This window comes from Cottoperca gobio, chromosome 5 (assembly GCF_900634415.1).
Source record: "Cottoperca gobio chromosome 5, fCotGob3.1, whole genome shotgun sequence".
In the NCBI taxonomy this organism is placed as follows: domain Eukaryota; kingdom Metazoa; phylum Chordata; class Actinopteri; order Perciformes; family Bovichtidae; genus Cottoperca; species Cottoperca gobio.
This window is the reverse complement of record NC_041359.1, coordinates 14,333,311-14,360,112: the sequence shown is the minus strand read 5'-3', so window position 1 is coordinate 14,360,112 and position 26,802 is coordinate 14,333,311. Positions and strand designations below refer to the sequence as shown.

Below are 26,802 nucleotides of genomic sequence, written 5' to 3'. Positions count from 1 at the left end.
TCTCAAGCAGTTTTGTGAGTGTTGACGAGTAAAACTTTATGCAGTGATTGAGGAACAACTATCAACCCCTTTTTCATCTACTCTTGTGTGAATTTTGAAGTATAATCTGACCTCTTTATCAAAACTGAGTATCTGCAATAACTGGATTGCCAGGAGTAGACTGGTCTGGTGGAACTGGTCGCTGATGTTGAGGATTCGCTCCAGGTCTCTGCGGCTCAGAGAGTTCAGCACTCGCCCGTCCACTAGATGAGTCTGGAAGGTCTGCGAGTATTGAAGTAACCCCACGTCACTCAGCCACGATGTTGCAACCCAGTGATGGTCCATCTCGGACGCTTTCGACAGTCTAGAACATGATTAGACACAACAAATCAGCAATAGTAGGGTTAGGATTAGGGTTTTGAGATCTTTTACTTAAGTAAAGGCAGCAAAACCCCTTTACAAATTAAAGTCCTGAATAATGACCCCATGAGTGTTATTATTAGTGATTTACAGTTGCATCTGGTCCAGGTGGAGATCATTTTGAATAACAATTTAATGGAGTGGTTTAAATTCTATATAAATCTTTATCTGCAAACCTGTAATGCTGTCGAATAAATGTAGTTTGGATTGTAGTGGAGTAGAAGTGTAAAGCAGCATGGACTGTAACTATTCAAGTACCTCACATTTGTAAATGTACTTACTCTTCCGCTGCTGAACAGTAATATTAAACTTACTCTGAAAACTTTTTCTCAAACAACAAACAATATCTTTTTTGTGTTTTATTATCTGCTGCTCACCCTTGGTCCCCTTCAGCTCTCCTGTAATCCTCAATGGCCAGTCTCAGTTTCCTGCGATGAATGGGATTACTGATGCCCAGACCCAGCTCCAAATCCTCATCTGTCAGGCCTAGCAGCACCTAAAGAACAGAAATCCAGTTCTTTATCAAACAAGAACAGCATACCCTACCATACTCTCGACTACAAAGCAAACAAACAGCCACTTTTAACAAAGGTGTACCTTGCCACTTTTGACGTTTTCAGAGCAGGCTCGGATGTACATGGGCATTCCCATGACAACCTCCAGCCAGGCCTGGACTGCACCTGCCCTCCACAGCGACATGCATGTGTTTCGAGTGAGCTCGGCCTGCTGGAGGCGGTCCAGCTGCTCCTCTCCGTCAGACAGGCTCTGCTGTGTGAGGCTGTCAGAGTCTGGATTGGTCAGGAGAAGTTATGGTGTGGCATACAGGAGGGGTTCAGGGTCAGAGGGATATGGAAATCAAAAAGAGTGACTCATCTGGACAAAATCAGAGGGTGTTTACATAAGAAATACACCTCCAATTAAAACAATTGATGCACAGTAAAATACCTGAACTTATTTTGTATATCAACAACAGAAATATGTTTGTTTCTGTCTTCTGCTTGTGTTTATTAACATTAATCAAAGTCAGAGTCAACTGGATGAAAAGCAAACCCTTTTTGTTTCATTTTGGCATAAATGTCTTTTTAATTGCACCATACGGCCACTAGATGGAGCCAGAATAATTTATTGGAGATACACTTCATGTGTCTTTGAAAGAACTGTGCTGTACATACCAGGTTTATTGTTTAAGTAAACAAAACTACACGGTTGAGTCCATATAAACCTGAAATTCAGGAGAAAAATAACCCATTTTGATATTTCATGAGAGCGTAGTAGTCCAGTGAGTTCTAAAGCTACAGTATTGGGTTTAGTAAAGATGTTAAAATACTTCAGTAACTATCTGATGATTATGACAGGACTTAAGACCATTAGGAGAATGTATTAGAGACACAGGGATTATTCATAAAACATCATGCTCCTGCCCATTAACCGTCCATCTCAACAACAGGAAAACACTTGATTCATACTGAACCAACGAATCCAGGATGAACTCTGCGTGTTTACCTGATTCGTCTCCACATGCTGACAAAAACGCTGCATGCAAGGCCACCATCTTTTTCTTTTTTTTTCTTTTAAATTTCCACATGAAAATGACACAAACTTGAATTTTTCCAATGGACCTGAGTCATATGAATAATCCCCAGAGTGCAGAAACAGACAGCTGGTAATCACAGATGAGGAGTTACTCACTGGCAGGAGAGAGTTGCCATTAGAAATGGCAGGAGGAGAGGGAGAGACACATTAGACTGGGACACAAGAACAAGATTACTCATGGAACAGAAAACTGCCACATACGATGTATTCAGTTACTAGTTTTATTTTTAAAATAAGATTTCATTTCAATTATAATTCATTTTTTGAAAATGCTAAAACCTCCTCAACATCTGGCTGCAACAGCTGCAGCAGATAAATATTTGAAGTTACCGCTTCTTTTTTTCTTTTTAAATAAAATACTTCAATAGATTTAATCTTTTATGCAACATCTCCTAAATTACAAAGCATTTAACATAGAATTATTAGAGCCACATTTGCAAGAAATGAGGAGGGCTTCTACACAAAGCAAAACAGCAAAAATAAAAAAAAGGGACCGTGCATTCATAATGCAAGGAAATATAACTCTGTAAAGGGAAAAGGTAACACAGGAGCAACACAGGATTGTGGAGATTATTAATTTGATTGCAATGAATGGACATCTAATCAAAGCAACACAGAGGGATCATGCAGGTGTTTAATGCACATTCCTTCGTCTCATATTGGCACATGTTAGATAGCGCTCCGTAAGAAATGAGTCAGACACAAACAAGGTTACGAGGCTAGTGCTAACAGTGACAGAATGATACGCAGACTTTCTAGAGATGAGTTGTTTAACCTTTGGCACTTGCACATGGTTTCAACTGCAGACGAGAGGTGCGCCAGACTATGTATCACTGTTAATCTTTTGTTTGTGTACTCAGGTCCGTGCAATTACATTTTTTAAGGAAGATTGACCTTTAAACCCTCGTTGGCCAGTTGTTAATTATAGTAACTGATAATATGATGTATAGCATAAAATGGAAGAGGAAGCCTTCATGAAATAACTCCCAGCTGCCCACATTGAGAGATGTTTAAATACCGTGAGACAGCATTTAAAAAAAATAAAAACATGATGGCAATCCTGCACCAGCAACACCTTTCAAACAAAGTACTATTTTTCATAAAATAACAGAATTTGGCCAATTGTAACTCCAAGAGATCAATTTCTTTTGAAGCCAATCAGGTAATATCTCCTCTTTCATAATATGAAATGGGCTGAGTAAGATTGGGAATAGGAAGAAACTTAGAATTCAATGTTTCAAAGCATGATAAAAGCAACTGTAAAGTAAAAAAAAGCCAAATGACATTTACATTAAAAACACTAGTTTCACAATAACTCCTATTTACATATGAATAGCAGTCCTTCAAGTCTCCAGTTATAAAAAAAAAACATAAAACATTAAAGCCATTTGGAAGATAATACAGCATAAACATGTCTACACATAATAATAACCCCATGTATATATTTATATGCATGTAAACATATATACATATGCATACATGTACATCTATAAATATATATCTAATTTACAAACATACAATTTAGGGGTAATATACTGTACATTTATGGGGATAGCAGTGTCTTTTAGGCTTTTCTTTTAAAATTTACCCCCTTTCCCCTCCAGACAAATTCACACACAAACACTCTTTACACACAGTTAAAGCAGGTGGATATCCACACAAATTTAACATACGCGTGCTCGCTCACACACACACACACACACACACACACACACACACACACACACACACACACACACACACACACACACACACCATCACCAGTCGGCATCCTCCTCTATGTAATAATCAGGGGTGGCTGTACCATCAAACAGGCCGGGGTCCAGTGACTTGCGCTGCTTGCCTCGAGCGAACACTCTCGACAGGGATCCCAGAGTCATCTTCTCCTTCTTCTTTTTACGCTTCTGGTCCTCCAGATCCTCCATGGACTGAACAGGGCAGAGGAGACAGGAAGCTTGGGTTTGTCCTCTGATACAGAGTTAAAGAAGTAGTTTGACATTATAGGAAATATACTTATTCACTTTCTTACTGAGATAAATATGATATTCTCAAGTCTGTGCAGTAAATATGAACCTATTGTCAACAGCTGGTTAGCTTAGCTTAGAATAAGACTGGAAACAGCTAGCCTGGCTCTCTCCAAATGGGACAAAATCCGACTACCAGCAACTCCAAAGCAGGGGCCAGGTTTAGAAATGTTCTAATGGAGGGGGCCGGACTGGGGCACAGTTTTAAAGAAGGGGGACACATTAATAAAATTAGTTTTGGTGAAACTGGATCTTGATATTTGCCATGCTGCCAGGACTGGGAGCTCGGAGCACCGGGGGAGTGTTGGTGTTTACATCGCTAGCACAGGAGCTTTGGACCTCTGGGCGGAGGAGGTTTTCAGGCCCGGGGGGGGATTCTGGCGGGGGGCGGTGCCCATGTCATGCCAGAACCGGAGCAGGGTGGGCGGGCAACGGAACTGGGTTAGTAACACAAGCTGGCTTGCTATGTCTTGTGTTGTTGCACTTGATGGATGTTTGGCTGTGTTAGCAAAGTTGTCACCTCCCTAGATTTTGATCACAAGTAATGTAATCATATAAAATGCACGCGCTACGTTACTGGTGTCCATATTTACAACAGCATGGTTAAGTGAATTGCACTCTAAATAAATAAAAATACAAAATCCTACATTTTGTTGCTTTAAACTCACGTATTTACACCCTTGGGCTATATATTGTTTATATAATATGTACCAAAACCAAAGTGTAAAATAAACAATATGTGACTTCTCTGAGTCTGGCTGCTGGCTGTAGCTTCTTCCTCAGCAGTGAATAAGCATATTTCCCAAAATATCCATCTGTTGCTATAAAGTTACCTAAATGCAAAAGAACATCACCAGCACCAAGCAGGCAGGCTGACACCCAGCAGGCCGTCAGAACAGAGAGACAGACACAAACAGCAGAAGACAAAGAGGAGGGAGGTACTTATAGAAAAGTGCGGAGGTGTGATTACTTGGTCGAGGGGGCCAGGCAGCTCTTACATTGCAGAGGGAGTGCGTCCGGTGACGAGGCGAGTTGATGTCGCTCGGCGTGGATGAACGGTCTCCATCGGCTGCCGAGGCGTCGGAGATGACAGAGGGCTGGCGAGAGTGACAGGGGCTGATCCTGACCACAGCTGGATGTGCCCCACACACATACACCCAAATATATTCACACATGTTGAGAAAAAACACCGTTAGTATGAGAAACCTCCAGGAGACCCTCTGTTAGTAAGTTTAGTCTGTAAAAGCAACACCAAGCAGCATCGAGACTGAGAGGCAGAGCAGATAATAGAGCCTACCCTGTCTGTCCGTGGTGTGTCCGTGGTAGAGGGTCTGTTGGCTCTGACGAATGGCGGCCGTGAGCGGCAGGTCGGCCTGCATCACCCACTCCTGACTGCCATTCACCACAGGCTCTGTAGGCATGGCCAACGAGTGGCGCTTAGGTACGTCTTTTGTCAAGGTGGCCAGAGACTGCTTTGCCTGGGAGACACACGAGAAAAAGAAACTGAGCATGAGCTGAAAGTAAAACAAACACACTCACATAGATTCACATACAGTTTACATCTTTTGGAATTGATGTCAAATATGATTTTATGCTTTTAATTTGTGTTTATTCTGTTTTTCTTCATGACATTTTAAATGTGTTATATATATATATATATAAACATGTCTTACATAAAACACATGTACACAACATTCAGTGTCTGTCAAATTAGTGGTAGAAAAAACATTTGTAAACAACAAGATTTTAAATAGAGAACAGAAGAGAACAGAAAGAAGGTAGAAAGATATTTTGTGGCTGAGTTGCTGAACAGCGATGCAGCTCTGGCATTGATGTACCAAAACAATCTGATCTGTGATGCAGCTTGATGTGAGGATCTGTGGGTGGTTGTGACTCGCCGAGGGAGGAGAGAGATTAATGACACACAGACTGACATCTGTACCTCCGAGGTACCGACACAGCAACGCAGAGAAAAAAGGAATGCATTTCTTCCTCAGCCCGGAGAAAGCATAAATGCTTTGAGAGAGGGAAGGGATGAGGATATGCAGCGGAGACACTTACTGTGCTTACTGTGTAACGACGGGATTGCAAACCCACAATTTGTTTACATTTATACACCACATAATGATGTTAAGGTCATACTATTGTGCTTAGATTATTAATTCAACAAAGTTGCGCTTGTGTTTGTGTGCAGGCTGACTCACCATGGTGAGCTCGGCCTCCAGTTCTTTGACCCTGTTCTCCTTCATGTCCATCTGAGAACGCAGGGTGTTGGCCTGTTCTGTGGCTTCTTTGGTCTGCCTCCTCAGGTCCCACTTCTCCCTCTCCAGCATGTCCTTCTCCTTTGCCAGGGCTTTCACTGCATCCTCGCTCTCCTGAAGAACACGCACACACAAAGACGCGGTTAATCCTCGCCAAGCTCACCTTGAACGATCAATGGAGCTCGACACTGGGGTCGGGAAGTGTATCAGAGCTACATTCTGTGTTAAATGTCAAAACTCCTTTAAGAGGGTGGATGTTTGAGAGTTAAAAAAAATCTTATATTTATTTCCATATCACATAGCCTTAATACGCATTTATGATTATGATCATAATATACAACTCCAAACACGAACTCCCCCTATCTGGCATTTATGAGCAACACATTTGATGAAGGGTTTATAACACAATATAATGTGTTCGTGAACAGATAAAGATATTTTTAAGTGTTTATTTATGTACAGTTTTTGTCATATATTTTATATTATCACAACTGTGTTTGTCCTTCATTATCTGATTATACAGAAGCCTCCACTTAAGTGTGTCCACAGAAGGAGTTATAGTTGTTGACAAATACATTAATAAACACTTATATCTGTATACAACTACTTTATAATGTGTTATAAACCATTTATTAAACATCTTATATACCGCTTGTAAAGGTAGTACTCTATCAGTGGCAACACTCTGTAATGGAGACACACTTTCAAATTTCTTTCTGCACTTACATTTCTTATTGGTCGATATTTACACCAATAAAGATTTACACCTGTATCTGCAGTAAGCTAATAGTGATGAATGATAGTGATTACCTTTCGGTGTTGGTCGTAGTTGCGTATGAATTCCCGCAGCTGGTCTTCTCTGCTCTCCAGTGTTGTGTACAGCTGCTGCATCTGACTCATCAAGTCGGCCTTCTCCACTTTTAGACGCTTGCGGTCAGCTTTCATAGCTGCAACACACAGACAAAAACATTCACATCCTGTTAATCAAGGAGCATTTTAACAGCCACTTTTACTGTCGGACTGAACAAAACAAATAAATGTCAATGAGATTTGGCTGCGTCAAAATCATAAACAAAGCTTTGCAATTGCAGCAGGGAGCCACTAGATGACACTGTGCCTGCTGTCAACGAGCGGCTGCAACTGATGTTTGTTTTTTCAGAAAAATTATGCAATCATCTTAAAAGATAAGTGGCACAGCAGCACTTATTCATTCGTACATGGAACTGTTTTGGCTGGCATGTGGAGACTCTCTTGGCTCAACCTGGAGAAGACCGATTGGATCCGATTTCTTTCAACTTCATTCTCTTGCAGAGAAAACTCAACAGCTATGATGCAACTGGTGGGGCTCTTTGCAAGCAACGCTAACAACAAATGTTCTCTTGAGAGTTTGTGCTCAATGGAGAGCCAAGACTGGAACCTGTACTTTTCATAGCTGCACACATGTGTCATTCAGGAGGCATTCCTCCTGACAATGCTCATATTTTACACTCAACATTCAAACCAGTTTTGCAGCAGTTACACAACACAGTTTACGAGCTCGCAGATTACCACATGCAACTCAGAGATTAACATGTAGAGAATAGAGTTAAACTAAACTAAATCTGCCTTTTCCCCTCCTATTTTGTTTGCAAGCAATCATCGTTAATGTAGGACTGATTTTTTTTACTTCCCTCCCAAAGATGGGAACTGTTGCATTATGGTTGGATTTGTTTTTCTACAAGACATAAACACAATCCAATACTACACAATCAGCACCGCATTCCAGTCTGCGGTACATCAATACCACATTAATATTTAAGAGTAAAGCTTCTATCACATGATTGATGGATGATAATTAAAATGAGGTGAATGAGTCTACTTGGCTGCTCATCAGGGGCGACACCCAATTCTGAACAATGTCGAAACACTTGCACACATACAGTATCTGTCGTCGTTCCTCCAAACATGAAGGATCAGGTTTGAGTAAACATGTTTCATATATTTGGCACATAGAAAACAAAACACAGATGTTTAGAGTTGGCTGTTCATACACTCAGAAAATCAACTTCAATGTGTGTGGATGTGTTGGATTTGCACAATATACATATGTTGGTCTTAAATGAGTTAATATCGGCTCCTTAAATGATTCATTGTTGTTTGTTGTACATAAATCAAAGAACATATGTTGCTCCAATTAGACCAAGACACTTCAAAACAATGATTCTCATCTTGTTAGCTTTTGGGCAAACCTCGTTTGAAGGAAGCAGACTGAATGTACATATTTGCATCTAATTGTTTGTTATCCTTGATATCAAGAAATGTAACATAACTGAGAATATATACAATTAAATATGAAACATTTAAGTTAGCCAGTGACTTGGAGAAAACCCCGGAGATGAAAAGTAAAAGAGTATTTTATTTTTTCCTTCCTTTTAATATTCAGCAAATCACTTCTTTGACTGATTAATTATTTTTGGATGTTTCTTCTGGTTTTGTATTGTATACGTGTTACCTAAGAAGTTTTATTTTTTAAATTTGTTTTGCAATCCCACATGGGAAATGTTTAGCATGACACATACCAACCAACCAACAAACCCGACTTAGTTACGACATATTCTGGCTGGATGGAAGTTGAAAAGGGTGAAACTTCCAACTAAAAGCTTGGACAGCTGTATTTGTTGTGTATTTGAAGTAGCTGTTGGAAAGAAGGGACTCTGGTGGATTACGTAGGTGAGATGAAAAGATGCCTGTGTTGGCTCCTGACCTTGTAAGGCCTCCTTGGCTCGGTCCAGCTCCTGCTCCTTGTCACCCAGCTGCACACGGAGCTCGGTGGCTGAGAGCAGATTGGCAGAGCAGCCACCCTGGGTCTCCTCCAGGTCCTTACTCAACATGTCCTTCATTTGCCTCAGCAGGTGGACCTCGTCTTGAAGCTGGGCCACCTCCTCACGCAACAACACTGAAGGAGAAAGAGAGAGAGAGAGAGTTTTGGAATTTAGAGAATGTGGACGAGGAATGAGGAACCTGAGCGTGCTGGATTGAGAACATGAAATCAGAAGAGAGACAGATGACTAGAGGACAGACTATGAAGAAGTAGAGGGAAGAAAAAGTAGGAAAATGGAGGGAAACAAGAAAAAAGACAATAAACAACAAAATAAGAGGAAAAGCTAAAAGGTAGAAGCAGCAGGAAATGAAGAAAGCAGTTTTAAACATCTGGAATTAAAGAGAAAAGGTGTGATTATGTCGGAGCAGCAGCACATCATAAAATAGACGCTCAAATCAACACATCAAACCCCCTCAAGACTCACAGCTCCCCCTCAGCTGTGGCTGTAGGGGTTTAAGAAATTCAGATAAATGCTGAGTGACAGACTCAGGACTAAAACCTGCGAGGTTTGTGAGTAAGTGAGAGACAGAAGTCTGATAAGACTTAATAAAGTATCAGCGACCCACGCTTTAGCCATGCTCGTCAGCGTTTTCCATCCGCTGTGAAATGCCTCCAAACCCTCGAGGAAAACAGGCAAATAAACAGGAGCAGGAAATTAAGGAGAGGACAGAAGCTGGTGGACACATTTGCTGAGGAACAGGACAGACAGATAAGAAGAGGTCTTTCATGGTTTGAATTTTAGTCCAATGAGGGAATACCATAGCAGCAACAGAGGAACACTTTCTCACAATGCTTTATATCGCACACATAAGGGCAGGTACAAAAGAATGGACACTTTTCATAAGAACAGAGACAAATTACATAAACAAGCAGCCAAAGAATTCAACTATACCATACTATACTATACTATACTATACTATACTATACTATACTATACCATACCATACTATACTATAACTATACTTAACAGACGATACATACTAACGATCCATACCATACTAGACTATACTAAAACGATACAGACTATAGATACTATACGATACCACATACTATACTATACTGATATAACTACACAACTATACTAACCATACTATACTATACTATACTAAACCATACTAACTAGACCATACTATACATACAACTAACATATACATACGTACCAGGACGAGACGGGCAGACGAGACCAGACGAGACGGACAAGACGAGACGAGAAGAGACAGGACGGGACAACGAGACGAGACGAGACGAGACCAGACGAGACCAGACCAGACAGACCAGACGAGACGAGACCAGACGAGGACGAGAGAGACCAGACGAGACAGACGAGACAGACGAAACGAGAAGAGACAGGACGGGAGAACGAGACGAGACAGAGACCAGACGAGACCAGACAGACCAGACCGACCAGACGAGACGAGACCAGACGAGACGAGAAAGACAGGACGGGAAACAACGAGAAGAACGAGACCAGACGAGACAGACGAGACGAGACCAGACGAGACAGACGCGACGAGACGAGACGAGACGAGACCAGACGAGACGAGAAGAGACAGGACGGAACAACGGACGAGACCAGACCAGACGAGACGCGAGACCAGACGAGACGAGACCAGACCAGACGAGACAGACAGACGAGACGAGACGAGACGAGACCAGACGGAATACAAGAATATAACTATACCGACTATACCTAGACCCATAACTATACTATACCTAATTAATATAATCATACTATACCATACTAATACTATACCATACTATACTATACTATAATATACAGTACTTTACAACTATACTATACCATACATACCATACTATACTATACCATACTATACTATACCATACTATACCATACTATACTATACTATACAGTACTTTACAACTATACTATACTATACCATACCATACTATACTATACCATACTATACGATAATATACAGTACTTTACAACTATACTATACCATACTATACTATACTATACCATACTATACCATACTATACTATAATATACAGTACTTTACAACTATACTATACAATCTGCAGCCCCTGATAATACATGTGATATTCACCACCTTTATGATACAGCAGTACAGCAGAGAAAAGTAGCATCTCATCCAATACTTTGATTAACAATATTTAAAGTCATGCTATGCTTCTCTTCATGATTATAAATGCAATATTTTTGGGTTTTGTATTGTTTTTCGGACAAAATTAGCAATTTAAGATCTGGGAACATGTGATTAGCACTTTCCACTGCATTTTGACATTTTATAGAGAAACCAATTAATTGAATTAATTGAAAAAAAAGTCGACAGATTAATTAATAATTAGTCATTAGTTGTATTCCTAACATTATATAAAAAACTAGCAAGTCTCCAGCATCTCCGGAAGGCTCTAATGCACATTTTAAAGAAGAAGTATTTGTTTTTATTGTTTAATTGTTGTTATGGTGAAATAAATGTAATAATTATCCAGAGGGTAGAGCCAGAATTATTTAATAATTAATTATAAGTCATACATAAATAATTGACCTTAAAATACAGATAGAGAACAATTATATCCTCCAAGTTATTATATGAGAAACATTTAATTAGAGATTAATTTGAAATTTGACCTAATGATGGCCCTAGATAAAAATCTCCATCGTCACAAAGACATTGCATAATTTATCCAACAGTCGACAAGATATTTCCCGCTGAACCACAAACGTCAACCTGCTAGAAGAAAAGTCAACAGATCACTAAAATCAGTAGGCTTCATCCTCTCAAGATTTCATCCCAGTCCAATAGTTATTGAATTATTTCAGTCTGGACCAAACATTGCCATCCCTAGAGTCAGGATGCTCGTGTAGCTGAAAAATATAATGACTAAAAAAAGAGTATACCCTTAATTGTATGCAGATCCCTACAATACTCTGTGCAAAGTTGTGTAAAATCAAAAGTAAGTGTGCATGCAACAAAGTATGTATGCGTGTGTTTGTGTGAGACAGAACGTCTCTGCAGGCCTGCAGCCAGACCTCGTGGGGCTGCAGCGGCTCCGATAAGAGAGGAAGGGACAGTGCATCAGTCTCTGTCGACTCAGGACTATGGAAACACGCTGGGCAGCTGTGTGCTGCATGTGACAAAAAGAGTTTGTTTCCCTGGGAGAGCAATTGTTCACAGCCTTCTTGCAGCCGAAATCCGCATATTCATCTGTTTACGTACAGGCTTTCCTATATTTGTCACGGGGAGCCCAGCTTCTGCTTTAGATGCTACCGGACAGAAGTTTGAATTGTTTAGGTGATTTATTGTGTTCTGCTTAATCTGCAACTCTAAACAGGCTGTTTAAATTGTTAGCTGCTCTTGCTCTGATGTGAAGGTTGTTCTGCTCTTGTCGTTAGCAGGCACAGCATTTGTGTTTAGCAAAGAATCTGTTAATTAAAATGATTCTCAAATGATGATGAGCCTTTTCCCCTTTTTACTCAGAGTCTATGAGTATTTCCCAAGCTCAGTATTATGTATCAGCACACGTACAGCATTGGCTAGTGTGTCATACACTTTTATACAATTAAAAACTGTGTTAGAATTGTGTCTTGAATATTAACAGAGGATTTAGTGAGAAATGTGTCTAATTTACAGATAAATCAGTTACATATTTCTCCCAAATCTGTTTTTGCATTCATTTTCCAGCACCCACCTCATCCAATAATATACACATTGAGGGTGAAATTGAGGCAAATAAACTTCCGGAAATATTCTTCCCTCAATTTGTGGCTATTTCACATTCAAGCAATGTGTGAAGGGACACAAAAGCTGCTTCACTGCACACTGACTTAAATTAAAGCTGCACCAATGGCACTGACAGACATAACCTATCTACCTATAGATAACGTTCCTCCACATACAGTTTCATGCGAAAAAAGTGACTTAAATTGACAGGAGTCAAATAAACGTTCACTACAGTCTACAGTATAGTCTGTTGAGTGCCTTGTGAGCTTGGTTGAGCTTTTAGAGTCCCAAGAGAAGTCCACTCTTCTTCTTTGCATTCAGCTGTGGCCCATTCTATTAACTTCTCATCCAGGCCTGATAAGAGTGTCCATCAATGCCAGGCAGGACCTGGCCATCACTCCCTTTCCCCCCGCATAGCAGAGCTGTCACAAGCCAACACACACACACACACACACACACACACACACACACACACACACACACACACACACACACACACACACACACACACACACACACACACACACACACACACAGAGCTAAGGATGGGTGTGTTGTGGCTGTTGGTTCATGATTAGGAACAAATAGGCTTCACTCTCTGCTTGGAAAGGGGAAATGGGGCTGGAAATGTGTGGATTGGCGGTCAAAGACCTGAACTAGTCTCCCGTATATGAAGCACATGCAGGATTAAAGTGGAGCTATTTATATACATGAATGATCAAAGATGCTGTGCGCTGTGTTGGAATATTGAGTTTGGATGAGAAGTTAAATTTAAAAATTTTTTTTAAAGGCAGTTTCAGACTTATTATTCTCAGTGCATCCGAATTGATTGGCTCTCATCATTAAAAAAATCCCTTTTCAATCAGTCAACTTTACAGAAAGTGAACTGACGTTGTTAGAAAGATTCATAGGTTTGCCTGATCGGAACCAGAGACATTGTTTCCTACAGTGTTCTGAGCTTCGTTTGACAGTGAGGCCTTTAAAAGGGTTTAAGGGCCAGTTCACCCAAATATCAATACATATTTATTTACATAATGCACTTTATCATTATCCTCTGGCTATCCATGCAGATAGATTTGATTTTTTGTGAAAATAGGTAATAATGATTTTGTCCAGCCAACAGTCCAAAACAAAGATATTCAGTCTACAATGACAAACAAAAGCAGTAAAATATTAAAAATTGAAATGCTAAACTTACATATTTGCTTCAAAGATGACTTAATTTTATTTTAGATTTTAAAAAAGGCCAATATTTATTTGAGTAATTGTTCAAGCTCTGAAAAGTTTAATTCAAAAACATCAACAGCAAAAACCCTATTCATAAACAATATATATCTTACTCTGGATAGAAGACTGACAACCGTTTGTATAGGGAGTAGTTCCAGTGGAAACTGTAGACATGAGACACAAAACTAAATCTATCTACATGGCTAGATACCTTTAAGGCAGGGGTGGGGAACCTTTTTCCTATCAAGGGCCATTTTTTTTTTTCAACATCCTTCGAGGGCCATACTAATTATTGAACTCATAACCTCTGCAAATATTTTTTAAGACACAGCCCATTCAATTCCCTTTTCTTTTATGCTAAATGCAAAAAAGCAACTTTTTTATCCATGTATCTTTCTGTTTTAAAAAATATTGACGTCTAGTTTTTTTTTGCTAGTGGATTTTCTTTGCGTGCGTTTTACGAATTACCTCGAGGGCCGGATCAAATGGTCTCGCGGGCCGTATACGGCCCGGAGGCCGGACATTTCCCACCCCTGCTTTAAGGGTAAGTGAATAAATTCATTTGGGTGAACTGACCATTTAATTAAACTAAAATGTCCAATAACACATAATGAAAACACAGTTTCAATGGATCGTAGTCTATTTGAAAGTAAAACCACGAAACGTGGGACGTTTGAGAGGGGTGTCAAAACTCTCTAAAGTGACAGCAACTGTTCTGCCCTGAGTAGTTACAATGTGCATGGCTTTCACTTTACCACCTCGGGTCTCCCTGACAATTTAAATCTGTGTAATTTTAGTTGGTGCAGTGGTTCCGTGCAGCTATTTCTGTCCAACACAAAGCCACAGGCGATGCTGCTGCCTTCCCCCTCCTCTAATCTCTCAGGTACAGTAACTGATAACAAGGTCGTACACTATTTTACAACTTCACAAGTGTATGTCGACATACAGGGCTGTCATAACCTCCTCTTAAAACAACATTTTTAATAGAAGACTACTGTGAACAATCAAAGCATTTTAATACTGAAGGGGTGTTCAGGTGAATTGGAGCTAAAGGGTGAACACTGTAATAGCTTTCTACAGAGAGTATTGAGAGATGTTCTGCTGTAGCGTTGCAGGTGTGCAGCTAATACAACAGGACATCAAAGCAATGTCTTTTAAAGGCATATTTCTCACACACATGACAATGCAGCAAATAGTTAAAGCAGTAAACATAGGGGCACTAATATCAAAGTTTACTTAACACAAAATTAGAAGCAATATGACAAATCTGGGGATGTAAGAAAACAACAATACAACCAAAGCTTTTCTGTGACTGGCTGATATGTGCAGTTTAAAAAAAACAGGAAGGTCTTTTAAATGCTTCATCAAAGCCTCTAATACGCTATTATTTCATAAGCTCTTCTATTAGATAACCCTTCCAGAGAATTAATCAATAAAAGCGTCAGAAACTTGTTTTCCAGGACAGCGTCAATGGGAAACATTACGTAAGTGATTACCTGCAATGCAGGTGAATCTGTTGAATCAAACTGTCAGCCTCCCTGAGGGGAAGTGAGCCACCGCCGTGCCTTTGTAACGACTTGTGAGCTAAATGATACAGTTACCACTTGAACAAATTAGCTGCATATGTTTGCCTCAATGACACAATAAATCCCATATTCCACACTTTCATACCTTAGTGAATCATTTCTTGATTGTGTCGAAAAACAGAATTAAAGATGATGCTGGGTAGAACTATACACTAACAAAAATATACCAACAGCTGTCAGAAAAACAATTAATTAAACAGCATCTTTGTCGATTGACTACAAGCAACAGAGGATCAACATACCAGGAAAAAAGCTCCTCTTCTATCTGCACGGTTAATCTACATTATAAATTGCATACTAGGCTGCAATTACATCTGAAGGTCTATCATACTTTTAACTGATGGGTTAAATGTCTTTCAACTAATGAAGTGATGAAACTCATCAAGGTTAACATTAAACATTTTCTAATTAAATCAAATACAGACAGCACTTATGAAATTGAGCGGATGAGGCAGAAATGAAAAGCCAATTTCACTCCAAAGTCACATGTACACTGCTGTGTAGTGTGAGCGAACACCAGAAGGCAAAGAGAAGTTCTGGCATCGTACAGTATATGTAATATTAATCACTTATGTGCATATACTCATCATTATATTAGTCCATGCAGTGAAGTGTTTTCCCCTGTTGCTGCCGGATTACTTGATTTGCGTTTGTGTGGGCTTGCATGTGCCTGTTTGTGAGTGTGTGTTTGTGCACTGGCTCTTCCTGCACTGTATTATGAGAGGAGCATATGTCTGCTGAGCTCTGGCATACACTAATTACAGTATAAAGATCAGTGGAGATTACTTCGGGAGAAGACGGCAGTCGGCTTCAGCTCTTGATTAAACTCATCGTGCAGGTAACATTATAGCCTTGACTGACAGGGAAAATAAGAGCGGATAGACTGAAATAAACCCTGCAAATTGTGTATCGACGACAATAATCTGTGTTGCTTCAGAGTGCTTCCTCATATGACACTCTGCTTGTCTCAAGAGAATTAAGCTGCACTGGAGAGAACATGTTTAATATAGTAAGGTTAACACTTGTCAACCATCTCGACGTACGCCCTGATGTGTCAAACCTTATCTTTAGTTTTTAGCCACGCTAGCAGCATGGCTGTTGGGAATATTGACATGTGATCTTGCACCACCATCAGTTTGTAATTTCAGTTTGGTTTATGACAAAACATAGACATTCCCATCAGCTTCAGCTGTACTTTGGTTTTAGTGCTGATTAGGAAATGTTAGCATGCTAACTCTATAAACGTATACAAAGAACATGGTAGGGTATTCACGACTGTTGCATTTTAATAGTCATCGACTACTCCCAAAAAGTAATCGTGTGAGATGTATCTTCTTCTTTTTTACCCAATAACACCTGGGGGTAGGTGAAACAGCAGAGTCCTCAATTAGCTCTCAGAGGCTCTTTACAAATGAGCAACAATCTGATTGGACAACAAATTGGAGCTACTGTTTGATTGCAGTAACATCAGTGACTGTCTTCTTGCAGGGAAAGCGGGAGGCATTGCTACTGCCTTATTATAAAAACACAACTCTTGTACAACTAGTCCACATTCTCTGAAACTGATTAGTTTTGTGACAAGACCCTAAAAGAAACATAGCCTACTATGATCCTTGAGCACTCTGTTTAACTAATAACAAAACACTTGTGAAGGATTTATGAAAGAAAAGCATCAAATCAGCACGAAAACCAAATCTGACAGAAATGCAGAACGGAGGGAAAAGAAGACTGTGTCTTAAATCCACCGGAGGCTGGGTGGGTGTCAGAGGTAGGCAGCAGCGATTAGGGTTTACATGTTCTTTCTTTCTATATTAAGCATCTTCATTGTTAATTTGTGCTATAGTGACAGGAAGAACTTGTACAAAAATGGAACAGAGGGTTGTATAGACCTGCGTAGGTTGTATAGTTTCAGATTTGACATGCTTCAGCTACAAACAGCAGTAAATGCAGTGACAGGCCTCCATCTCATATACCAGGAGATCAGACAGAACCCGGAGCAAACATCTAACTCCTAATGCCTCGACACGGTATTCTCTGCATCCTGAAAGGACCCTGCATGTAAGGGTCAGGTCAATTTCCTACTCAGGGTATTACTCTGCCTCTCTATAATACATATGGACATTAATAATGCATGTTGCTGGCTCTCAAACCTGCCTGACCAGAGTATTCACCACTTAATGGTAATTCATAGTGATCTGCAGACAAAACATCGCTCTCCGGTTCAGTACACCTCTAAAACTCTAATATATATGTTGATCATTTTATCGTTTTCTGCCTGAAAGATACTTCACATGCTGTACTTGAAATCAGATAAAATGCTAATATGGTTGAAGCGTATGTGTCCTACATATGGATGCGTTTGTATGCTGTATCTGTGCGTGTTTGCAAGCGTACGCATATACAGTAGGCTATATCTGTGCGAGTATAGAGTATCTATTGGAAATAGCTTCCATTAATTAATTGCCTGTGGGTTTACATTACAACTGAGGTCAGTGCAAGAATGCCAAGAGCAGATAGCTGTAATTGATTCACACGTTTATTATCTGCAGATTAGGCACTCTGCCAAGGATGTGCCACTGGAAGAGCACTGAGAACTTGGACGAGGCTATTTAGATTTATAATACTGCTGTCAAGAGCTGCATTTTGAAAAGCAGATAGTCCTTTGATTTATGTCAGCAAAGCCATGACAATGAGGTGATTGTGTACAGTAATTGTAGTATTTATGGATATCCTAGTTTTCAATTCAGTCAATAATAATGACCCTTGTGCCGCTTAAGCTCCACCCTCTCATTTCCTCCACTTCTCGTACTGCAGGTGTCATGCCTCAGCATGTCTGTTTTGACTCAAATATTGCCTCAGTCCCAGTGTCCCCCCCTTAAGCACTAAGCAATGAACCCTCACTCACTTTATGCGACTTGTTACCTGTGCCAAGTGTCTGAGTGCAGAAAGATGTGCGGAGTCCTGACAAATTTATTTAAAGTACTTCATGAAATCACGTTACCTGGACAGAGGGTGTGTTTAAATAAATAGTTTGACATTTTGGTAAATGTGTCGTTTTTTTTCCGTCGAGAGTAAGAAGAGTAAATAAATACAGCTCTCAACATGTAGCAGGATCCAAGTTAGCTTAGCTTAGCTCATAGACATTTAGGGCGGCGGTAGCTCAGTCCGTGGGGGACTTGGCTTGGGAATCTGAGGGAAACAGCTTCTTTTTGTTTCCAGTCTTTATGCTAAGCTTAGCTAACTGTCGCCTGACTGTAGCTTAATATCTGTACAGACATGAGAGTGGTATCGGTCTCCTAATCTAACTCTTGGCAAGGAAGTGCACACCACCAGTGAGCATATTTCCCAGAATGTCGAACTATTCCTTTAAAGAATTGGGGTGTTGTTATTTCCCTGTTAATAAGCACAACAGTACCGTTTCACCAAATAAACATATATAGAAGTCCCTATCATGCATTCTTGGGAAGTGCAAATATATAGATCAAAAAGTCAACCTGAAAGCCCTCAAACCCTTTGATGATTTCACACTGGGACAGTCCTGAAACCCTGGTGGACTTGTGTCAACATATTAAAGTTCAAAAGAGCAAAAACTGGAATTAGGTCATAGTATCCACAAAACACTGGCTGAGCAGAGTTATCAGTAACTGGGTCCATGATTTCTACTAACTTGTACAAGCCACTGAGGATCAAAATGCCACAGGCCCTATTGTCCCTGTTGAATCTGTAGTGGGGACTCAACATCTGTCAGAAACCGCAGGATGGATTCTGTGGAGAACTGGAAATCTACATGATTTGATACAGGACCTCCCTCATGTCCCGGGGCATGGCAGAATAATTCCACAAGCTGCATGAGGCGCTAGAGGTGCTACTGAAGCTTGTGTATGAAACTTTTAAATCCTTAGTGAGGATTTTGAATCACGTAAAAATAGGGCAATACATACTTGTTCTGAGCTCAATAATATTTAGTCCAACACTTGATGCAGATGATGAACGTAATAATGGTCCTTGATTAGCTCAGGGTAGCTACAGCTTACACAGAGGCTGAAGAGAAATTATTTAAAACAACAACAACAGAATGATGCTCTAATGTAGATGTGACACATTTCTTCTTGACTTTACAATAAAGCTGTGACCTCATAGTGAGGGTACCATCTGTCTGCTGCAGTGCAAATAGTCAAACTCATTATATTCTGCAGATTTTGAGCGGTGACCTCAGGGTGCAGAGTACATCAGCCACAGTAGGAGCAAAACATTGTGGAATCAAACTCATCTCTATTCATCCATACACCACCTCGACACACACACACACACACACACACACACACACACACACACACACACACACACACACACACACACACACACACACACACACACACACACAAAAACTGTTCATGACATCCAAGCAAAGCATAAAGATAACACACTCTGACTGGCCTTATTGCTCAACACTAACTTTTAAAAGTGGCATTAGGTTGGGGTTGACGAAATGGTTGCCATTTTTAGTCACTTTATATTTTGAGTAATTAAGATATAAAATGTGACATAAAATAATTAAAGGTATATTACAGTAACCAAACAAAAGTCTTTGTGGTTTGTGTTTGATCTGATACGTGTCCACCCTCAGTTCCTGGTATACAAAGTACCAGAGGTGCAGCTTCACACATCTCTCACCAGCAAGTCACTGGTCGCTTGTTCATCCGTTCTCGCCTTTTCAAATTGTAGTTTTCTGGACCTTTGAGCTGATTGCCACTACCAATCCATTGGCCCTTCAACTTTGAAGTCTTGATTTGTGGGTCCCTCAAGTGACACAGACATCAGCTTGTCCATCATCTCCACTTTCAGAGATAACCTCCAGTCTGTCTCGACTCAGAAATGCGAATGAATCTGTCATACAGCTGAAGAGAAAGGGAGAGCCAACACCACATCATGTACAATCAGAGTGTGGGCAATACACTTTAAAAATAAATGTATTTAGGTTGGGGTGCACGGTTTGCTGTTCCTCTTTTTATCTGTAAATTGTTCTCAAAAAGGTTACCAACGGCAACCTGGCAACCGTTACTGTTGAGCCTGTGAGATTCAAAAGACCTCAAATAGCTATAAGTTCATCCTCAATAACCCATAATGCATCTTCACACACTGGATAATACGGCTGGTTCCAACATTAATGCAAACACTAGAGACCATGTACATAATATTGTTCTTCAAGCTTTAGTTTGTCTGCTGAGCCACTAGTCTGCACAGCATCTCACCAAATACCATTCATGTACAATCATTAGAGAAGATTAACAGATTACTATGTTATCCAAATGAACATGTCATATCTGGGTCAGCCTTTAGTTCTATAGTTCTTATAGTTGGAATAGATTGAAATAAATCAGCACTTACTGTAACGAGGACTAGGGCTGTGCCAAAGAGTACAAAAACAAATCATGTAAAATCACCTTCAGTGTATATTGTTATAAACATACGTACCACGGTCATGTTATTTACATAAACATCACTAAATGTCTGTATTCAATATGTAAAATGGAGCATTTTCAGCTGTAAATATTGGGACATATCATTGGATCATTATTAAAGACTAATCGATCAAGTTGATTGTTAGAAAGTTAATTGGCAGATATTCTGATGCTGGAAATTAGTATGTTTTTGTGACTTTCAAGCAAAAGCAAAAGTTATTTGGTTCGTAATCTTTTTCTCAGGCTTCTATAGCAAATTAAACATATTTGGGTTTTGGACTAAAACAGTCTAAGACATCAGGCTCTGGGAACTGGGAATCTTTCATATTTGCTGACTTTTAAACAATTCAGTGATCAATCAAGGAAATAACAGGTGGATTAATCAATAATAAATGGGATTATTGCAACCCTACTTCACACATTGTTGGGTAGTTTATCAATGTATTATAATTCATAAACATGCAGATTTCCCTCTGAAATATAGCAGAGGCAAGTTTAATGTAGCATAAAATAATAAATAATAAAGTGTAAGTACCTTAAAATTGTACCTGAGTACGCTAAAGTACTTGAATAAATGTACTTTTGTATCATACATTTTTCTCATGACACTCAAATTCCTCTCATACAATCAATGCAGACACACGCGCACAAACACGTGAACTTGAGCCCGCTCGCTCACACAGCGCAGATTCAAACCATTTTTATGGCCTACAATATTCCTCCAACACACACAAACAACGTCTGTCCTCCCCCGCTATTTCCTTTTCTATATGTCACTCACCGGCCTTCCCCTCCTCCTTCTCGGACCTCATGTCCTCTTTGGCACAGGCTCCACTCGACTCCACTGTCAACTGTGGTGTGAGCTCTCATAGCAGGTGAAAAAAATGAAAACACACACACGTATACGTACAGACCAGTGCACACACCATTCAAACCAACGCACACAATGCACCAACACAGCCGGCCGCTCCCAGCCCTGCCTGCTGAGGCTCCACCCAGACAGGTTACTAGGAAGTCGTCCCCGAAGAGCCACTCAGCTACATTTCCTGCTCCTTTTCTTTCTTTCTTTTCTCTGTATGTCCCTCTCTTTCTCTCTCACTCTCTATGTACCCGTTTAGTGACACGCCCTGTGGCAGCCAAGACAACTTTCACCCGACGCCCACTCCAGCTTTTCATCTTTTCCCCCCTAGTAGTACAACAATAAGGAGGAGGAGGGGGGTGGGGAGTACAAACTGCACCTGAGGCCTCAGGTAATGAACCAGGTGAGTCAATGGAGCTCTCACTCCACCTGATGGCCGAGAGCTTGCAGAGGACTGCGTGTGCAATTACACTCGGCGACTGAACAGTGAACAAAACATGCCTCTGTATGAGAGCTATGCATTCCCTCTGAGCCCACAGTGCCTTTGTAACCTACACGAGTTTACATTACTCACTTCCTGAATGTGAATATGTGTTTTGGCCAGAAGAGGTAGGAATGTAAACTCTGAATAAAAACCCTGCAAGTGTCAACTTCAATACAAACGCCTCAAAAAATGGATCATGATAGCGGTGAAGTGATACGAAGTTCATGCTTCTAACCGAACTGCCTTAGCTCTACACACTTAGATTGGATTATTAATAAGGGCTGTCCCATGTTATCTTTAACCCTCCAGGGATTTTTCCATGGACTTATCTTCTGCCTGTCTGGATAAGGACAGTCTCTGTCATGTTAGATGGGGACTCAGATGTGTGCAGAGTAAATAAGGTTAAGACTGGTCCTGTTTGCCTGACAGGACTTCGTAGGCCTGAAACCCTGAGGCAGGTGGTATGACGAAAACAGATAGCGCTGCAACTGAATTAATTCAGCCTGCAGAGCCCGGCTGGATATAATCTTATAATGGAATTTTTGGTTTATGAGCACTTGAGTGCCATAACTAGCATACTAAAGCCCGAGTGTAGGCATAATGTGTGTAAGTTTGTGTGCAAAAAATAAAAAGACGAGTTAAACCTCTGGCACTTAAAGACGTGACAGCAGTTCAGATCAAGCGTGCCATTTGTCGTGCCTGTCAGAGGCTGACGCTCAATGTTTCAGCTCCATCCACAGATCACATGTGCTCTAACCAGATACTTGTCACATGAGGCAATGGATCTGTCAATCACAGGCTGACACCTCAAGGATTACTGCCAGAGTCATTTATCTCTGACTGATCAGAGTTGAAACAAAAGATTGAAAGGATAACTCTCCTATAGTAGCCTCATTAGAAAGTATGCATTTATTGCAAGTACAGGTTTTTCAGCACTGGTCATCGCTGTAGTATTAGAGCAATGTAAAGCCAAATTATTAGAACTTTTACATATGCAAATTATACCCACTTAGATACAAATATTAACCTCTCTGACTAAAGCTGTTCTTAACTTGTCTGAAGAGCTTCAGCATTCAACATGAATAAGAACATTTTGACCAAATGTGGCACTCAATAATTCCAAGGTCATGCTGTAGCCTGCCTTCTCAGCGACACTGAATCTTATTCACGGCTTTGCTTTTATCCTGACAGTTCTTCAGTTTGAAATGTTCCACTCCTCTGTGTCCTTATTCTCTGGCTTAACTCCCCTGTATCACTATGTCATTCATTTGCTTTGCTCACATTAAAACCAGAAGAAATCCTTAAAGGAGTTTTTTTTCCTACCCTCCACTGTATTGCTCTTGCTTCTCTCAGCTGTACACGGTTGACCTGTCAGTCTGCATTATCAGTGTTGGGGAGTGTTGATAGGGAGCCGGGATGGAGCGGCATTAAGATATTAGCTAGCCTTGAGAGAGAAGAAGGTGAAATAAAAAAGAGGAGGAGGGATGGGCACTGTGCGAAGAAGGAGAATGAGTGACTGAGGTCACCACTGTCAACACTGCCCAGTGTTGGTGGAAATGACATGATGCTTGTCTAATAGCTCTGCCAGCTTCAACGGGCTGGATGAGAAGAAGAGATTGTAATTACAATTAATACAAGAATTACACTGAAGACTCTCGGGTTTGGCATTGGTGTGAGAACAATAGAGAATAATAGTAGTGACTATGAGATGATGATGATGATACTTTATGATCAATACCTTTTGTGGTGCGTGTTATTACAGGCTGGTCAGTTCGATCACCTCACACGAGAGACTGAGAGAGACTATTACCCTGAGCCACACAGGCCTCTTTATAAAACATTTGATTCGTCAAACTGATGACAATGATTGAAGAATATAAGTGGCCTTGCTGCGATGCAATAATTGCACATTGAAATACAACTCTGGTGCAAAAAACTTCAATAAAGCTCCATTCAGTTTAAAGCAATTTGCAGAGTAAAATGCTTTCCTCTGGCAAGAAGTCAATGCAGTCTTATGCCTCTGCGCTATGCATTGGTTGACAAAACATGTTATTTAGCTTCAATAAATTAAAGCCTGCGGTGAACTGTGAGGCCCTCATCACCAGGTACCAAGAGCTGTTATCTGATTGTTCTCACACTCGTGGCCTGCGCAGGCCTTTGCTCCAGTGTTAACCTCCCAGTCAGGTTAACTGCCAGGATAAATCTCTGTGCACACTTCCTGCTGTCACCAAGGCAACACCTTGTATTTTTTTTAGCAACACCGTACCTTTGCCTAGAGAGCAGTCTGGGGTGCCAAAGTCCATCAGGCTGGATATCTCTGTCGGGTAGCACATGCCTGTCATCACTGTCTTCTGTCTGTGATGCATCGATGGATCTGCAGGGGGAAGACATTAACGATAAATGTAAATTCACAACATCAGATAAATTAAATCTCTCATCAACACGTCATATTCATATTCACACAGCCAAGTTGTTGTAATATGTTGGGCTCATACTAACACTGTTTGTGTAGCAGGCCTGTTAAATCAGATGATTCATTCTGACATGATGTCAATTCGACACGCACTCTTGAGCTTCTAGACAGGTTGCAAATATGAATCTGTCCTACAAATCACAGCATTTGTGGTCGGCATTTTAAAGCAATAATGCAGCACACATAGTGTATCGGGCTTGTTTCATTATTTAACAATGACTGGCTAACTTTTTACTCCTTTTCGCCTTATTTTTCCCTTTTCTTTGTCTCTTCTATTCATCCAGTTAGGTGATTCCAATATACTCCACTGAGCCTTTTCTATACATGCAGCTAATGACACTGTTCAATGACTTCTGAGAGCTCCAGTAACTGAAGTTCATCTATTGAACATTTTCTCTCCTCTCACTTAGGGATTTATTTGCAGAGATCAAGAAGAAGTGGAGTGAGAGAGCACATATGTGATTTAAAATCGTCAATCTTGTCGACTGCTTTTTCTCCATCTCCTTTTCTAAATGTTTCACCTCCATGAGTAAAGCGTATAATCCTATAAAATCCATATAAAAAAAAGATGATTATTGGAGGCAACAATATCCTCGCTGTGCCAGGGAATGGTTTCGTAGAGCAGCTACCATAGCATTACAATGGAAATTATTTCCTCTTAAATAGGGCTTCAGATGCCACTATTGATCTGAAATCTTCAAACTGAAAGTAATTCTGCTGCTCTTGTAAATCCTATAGATTGTATAAATGTTCGATTTCATGCCAGATGAAGGCGTGACAGCACCTCCTGTATACATACAAATGCAGTGTTTAAACAAGAGACTATCTTGCGAGGGGATCACACCGGCTGTGACGCCAAATCGGGTCAGGGGAGTAAAGTGTGGGGGCCAATGGCTCCTTCCTACTCCGCTACTTCTGGTGCCCTTGCTCAGACCACACCTATCTTAGAACTTGGCGTTGACTTTGATCTCAACTACACACCTCACCGACACGTGCTGTTGAGGCTGATAATGAAACGTGTTGATGAGTTGATCCATGAACCTCGTCCATGAGTGCAGCAACTGCCGTCTGCCCTCCGGTGCCTTATGAGCACTGCCATCTGCGCAACCACTTTTCCTCAACAATGATCTCAGCTTCCCTCCTAATCTACACATTTTGACAGTTTTATTTTCCTGACAGTATGGTATTTATCTAGATCACTGACCTTCCCCTCCATTCTCCCTTCCTCTGTCTTCCTGACCTGTCGATAACTGTTTAGGTGTTGTTAAGCTGACCTTTCCCTCTGTCTTTAATATGGAGATTGGACAGCGGGCTGCTCTAAGACTGCTCTAAGGCTGCTTTACTTAGCACCAACAATAATGAGAGAGAGAGAGAGAGAGAGAGAGAGAGAGAGAGAGAGAGAGAGAGAGAGAGAGAGAGAGAGAGAGAGAGAGAGGGAGACTGAATGAAGAAAGAATGAAGTTGTTGGCAGTCAAACAAATTCACAGACAATATATCCTAGCACTTAATTAAAGGTGTTGACGATTCACGCACTTAAAAATAAAGATAATAACAGCCTGGTTTGGGAAGGCAAAAGGTCATCACCCTGTCAAATGAGTCATCTGAACTTTTCACTGGTTTCAATGACCTCCCTCTCCCAAGAGGGTTTTGATTAGCCAGGGTCTATTGTATTTCAAAGGGAAAACACCTCCTCTGTCGTTGCGTCTGTGTCAGTGCTGTAAAGCAAGTGAATTGGCTATAGAAAAGTATATATCGATGAGTGGGCAGAATATCTGCCACCTCCAAACCAGACAGACGGGAGCACAAACAACAGGATAATGACTGTGATCAGCCAATGCCAAAACAATCTGCAGGATTTTAGGCATCT

The 26,802-nt window shown here is 40.6% G+C and overlaps 1 protein-coding gene across 6 annotated transcripts in view; it reads right to left on the bottom strand.

The window, feature by feature from the left end:
• The window catches only part of kaznb (kazrin, periplakin interacting protein b), a 103,827-nt gene that overhangs the window by 3,931 nt on the left and 73,094 nt on the right, over window positions 1-26,802 (bottom strand). For 2 of the 6 annotated variants that reach the window (XR_003832307.1, XM_029432243.1), the window contains 10 exons: window positions 24,729-24,836; window positions 9,021-9,212; window positions 7,088-7,224; window positions 6,221-6,391; window positions 5,314-5,494; window positions 5,015-5,148; window positions 3,797-3,920; window positions 997-1,187; window positions 777-895; window positions 112-343 (listed from right to left, as the gene is read on the bottom strand). Coding sequence is in view for 4 of the 6 variants with exons in the window: in XM_029432243.1 (XP_029288103.1) it covers window positions 112-343; window positions 777-895; window positions 997-1,187; window positions 3,797-3,920; window positions 5,015-5,148; window positions 5,314-5,494; window positions 6,221-6,391; window positions 7,088-7,224; window positions 9,021-9,212; window positions 24,729-24,836 (1,589 nt within the window). In the remaining 2 variants the exon portion in view is untranslated. Of the gene's footprint in view, window positions 1-111; window positions 344-776; window positions 896-996; window positions 1,188-2,199; window positions 3,921-4,986; window positions 5,149-5,313; window positions 5,495-6,220; window positions 6,392-7,087; window positions 7,225-9,020; window positions 9,213-24,728; window positions 24,837-26,802 lie in introns of those variants that run through there. The other 4 variants (XR_003832308.1, XM_029432244.1, XM_029432245.1 and 1 more) reach the window with 4 other exon arrangements.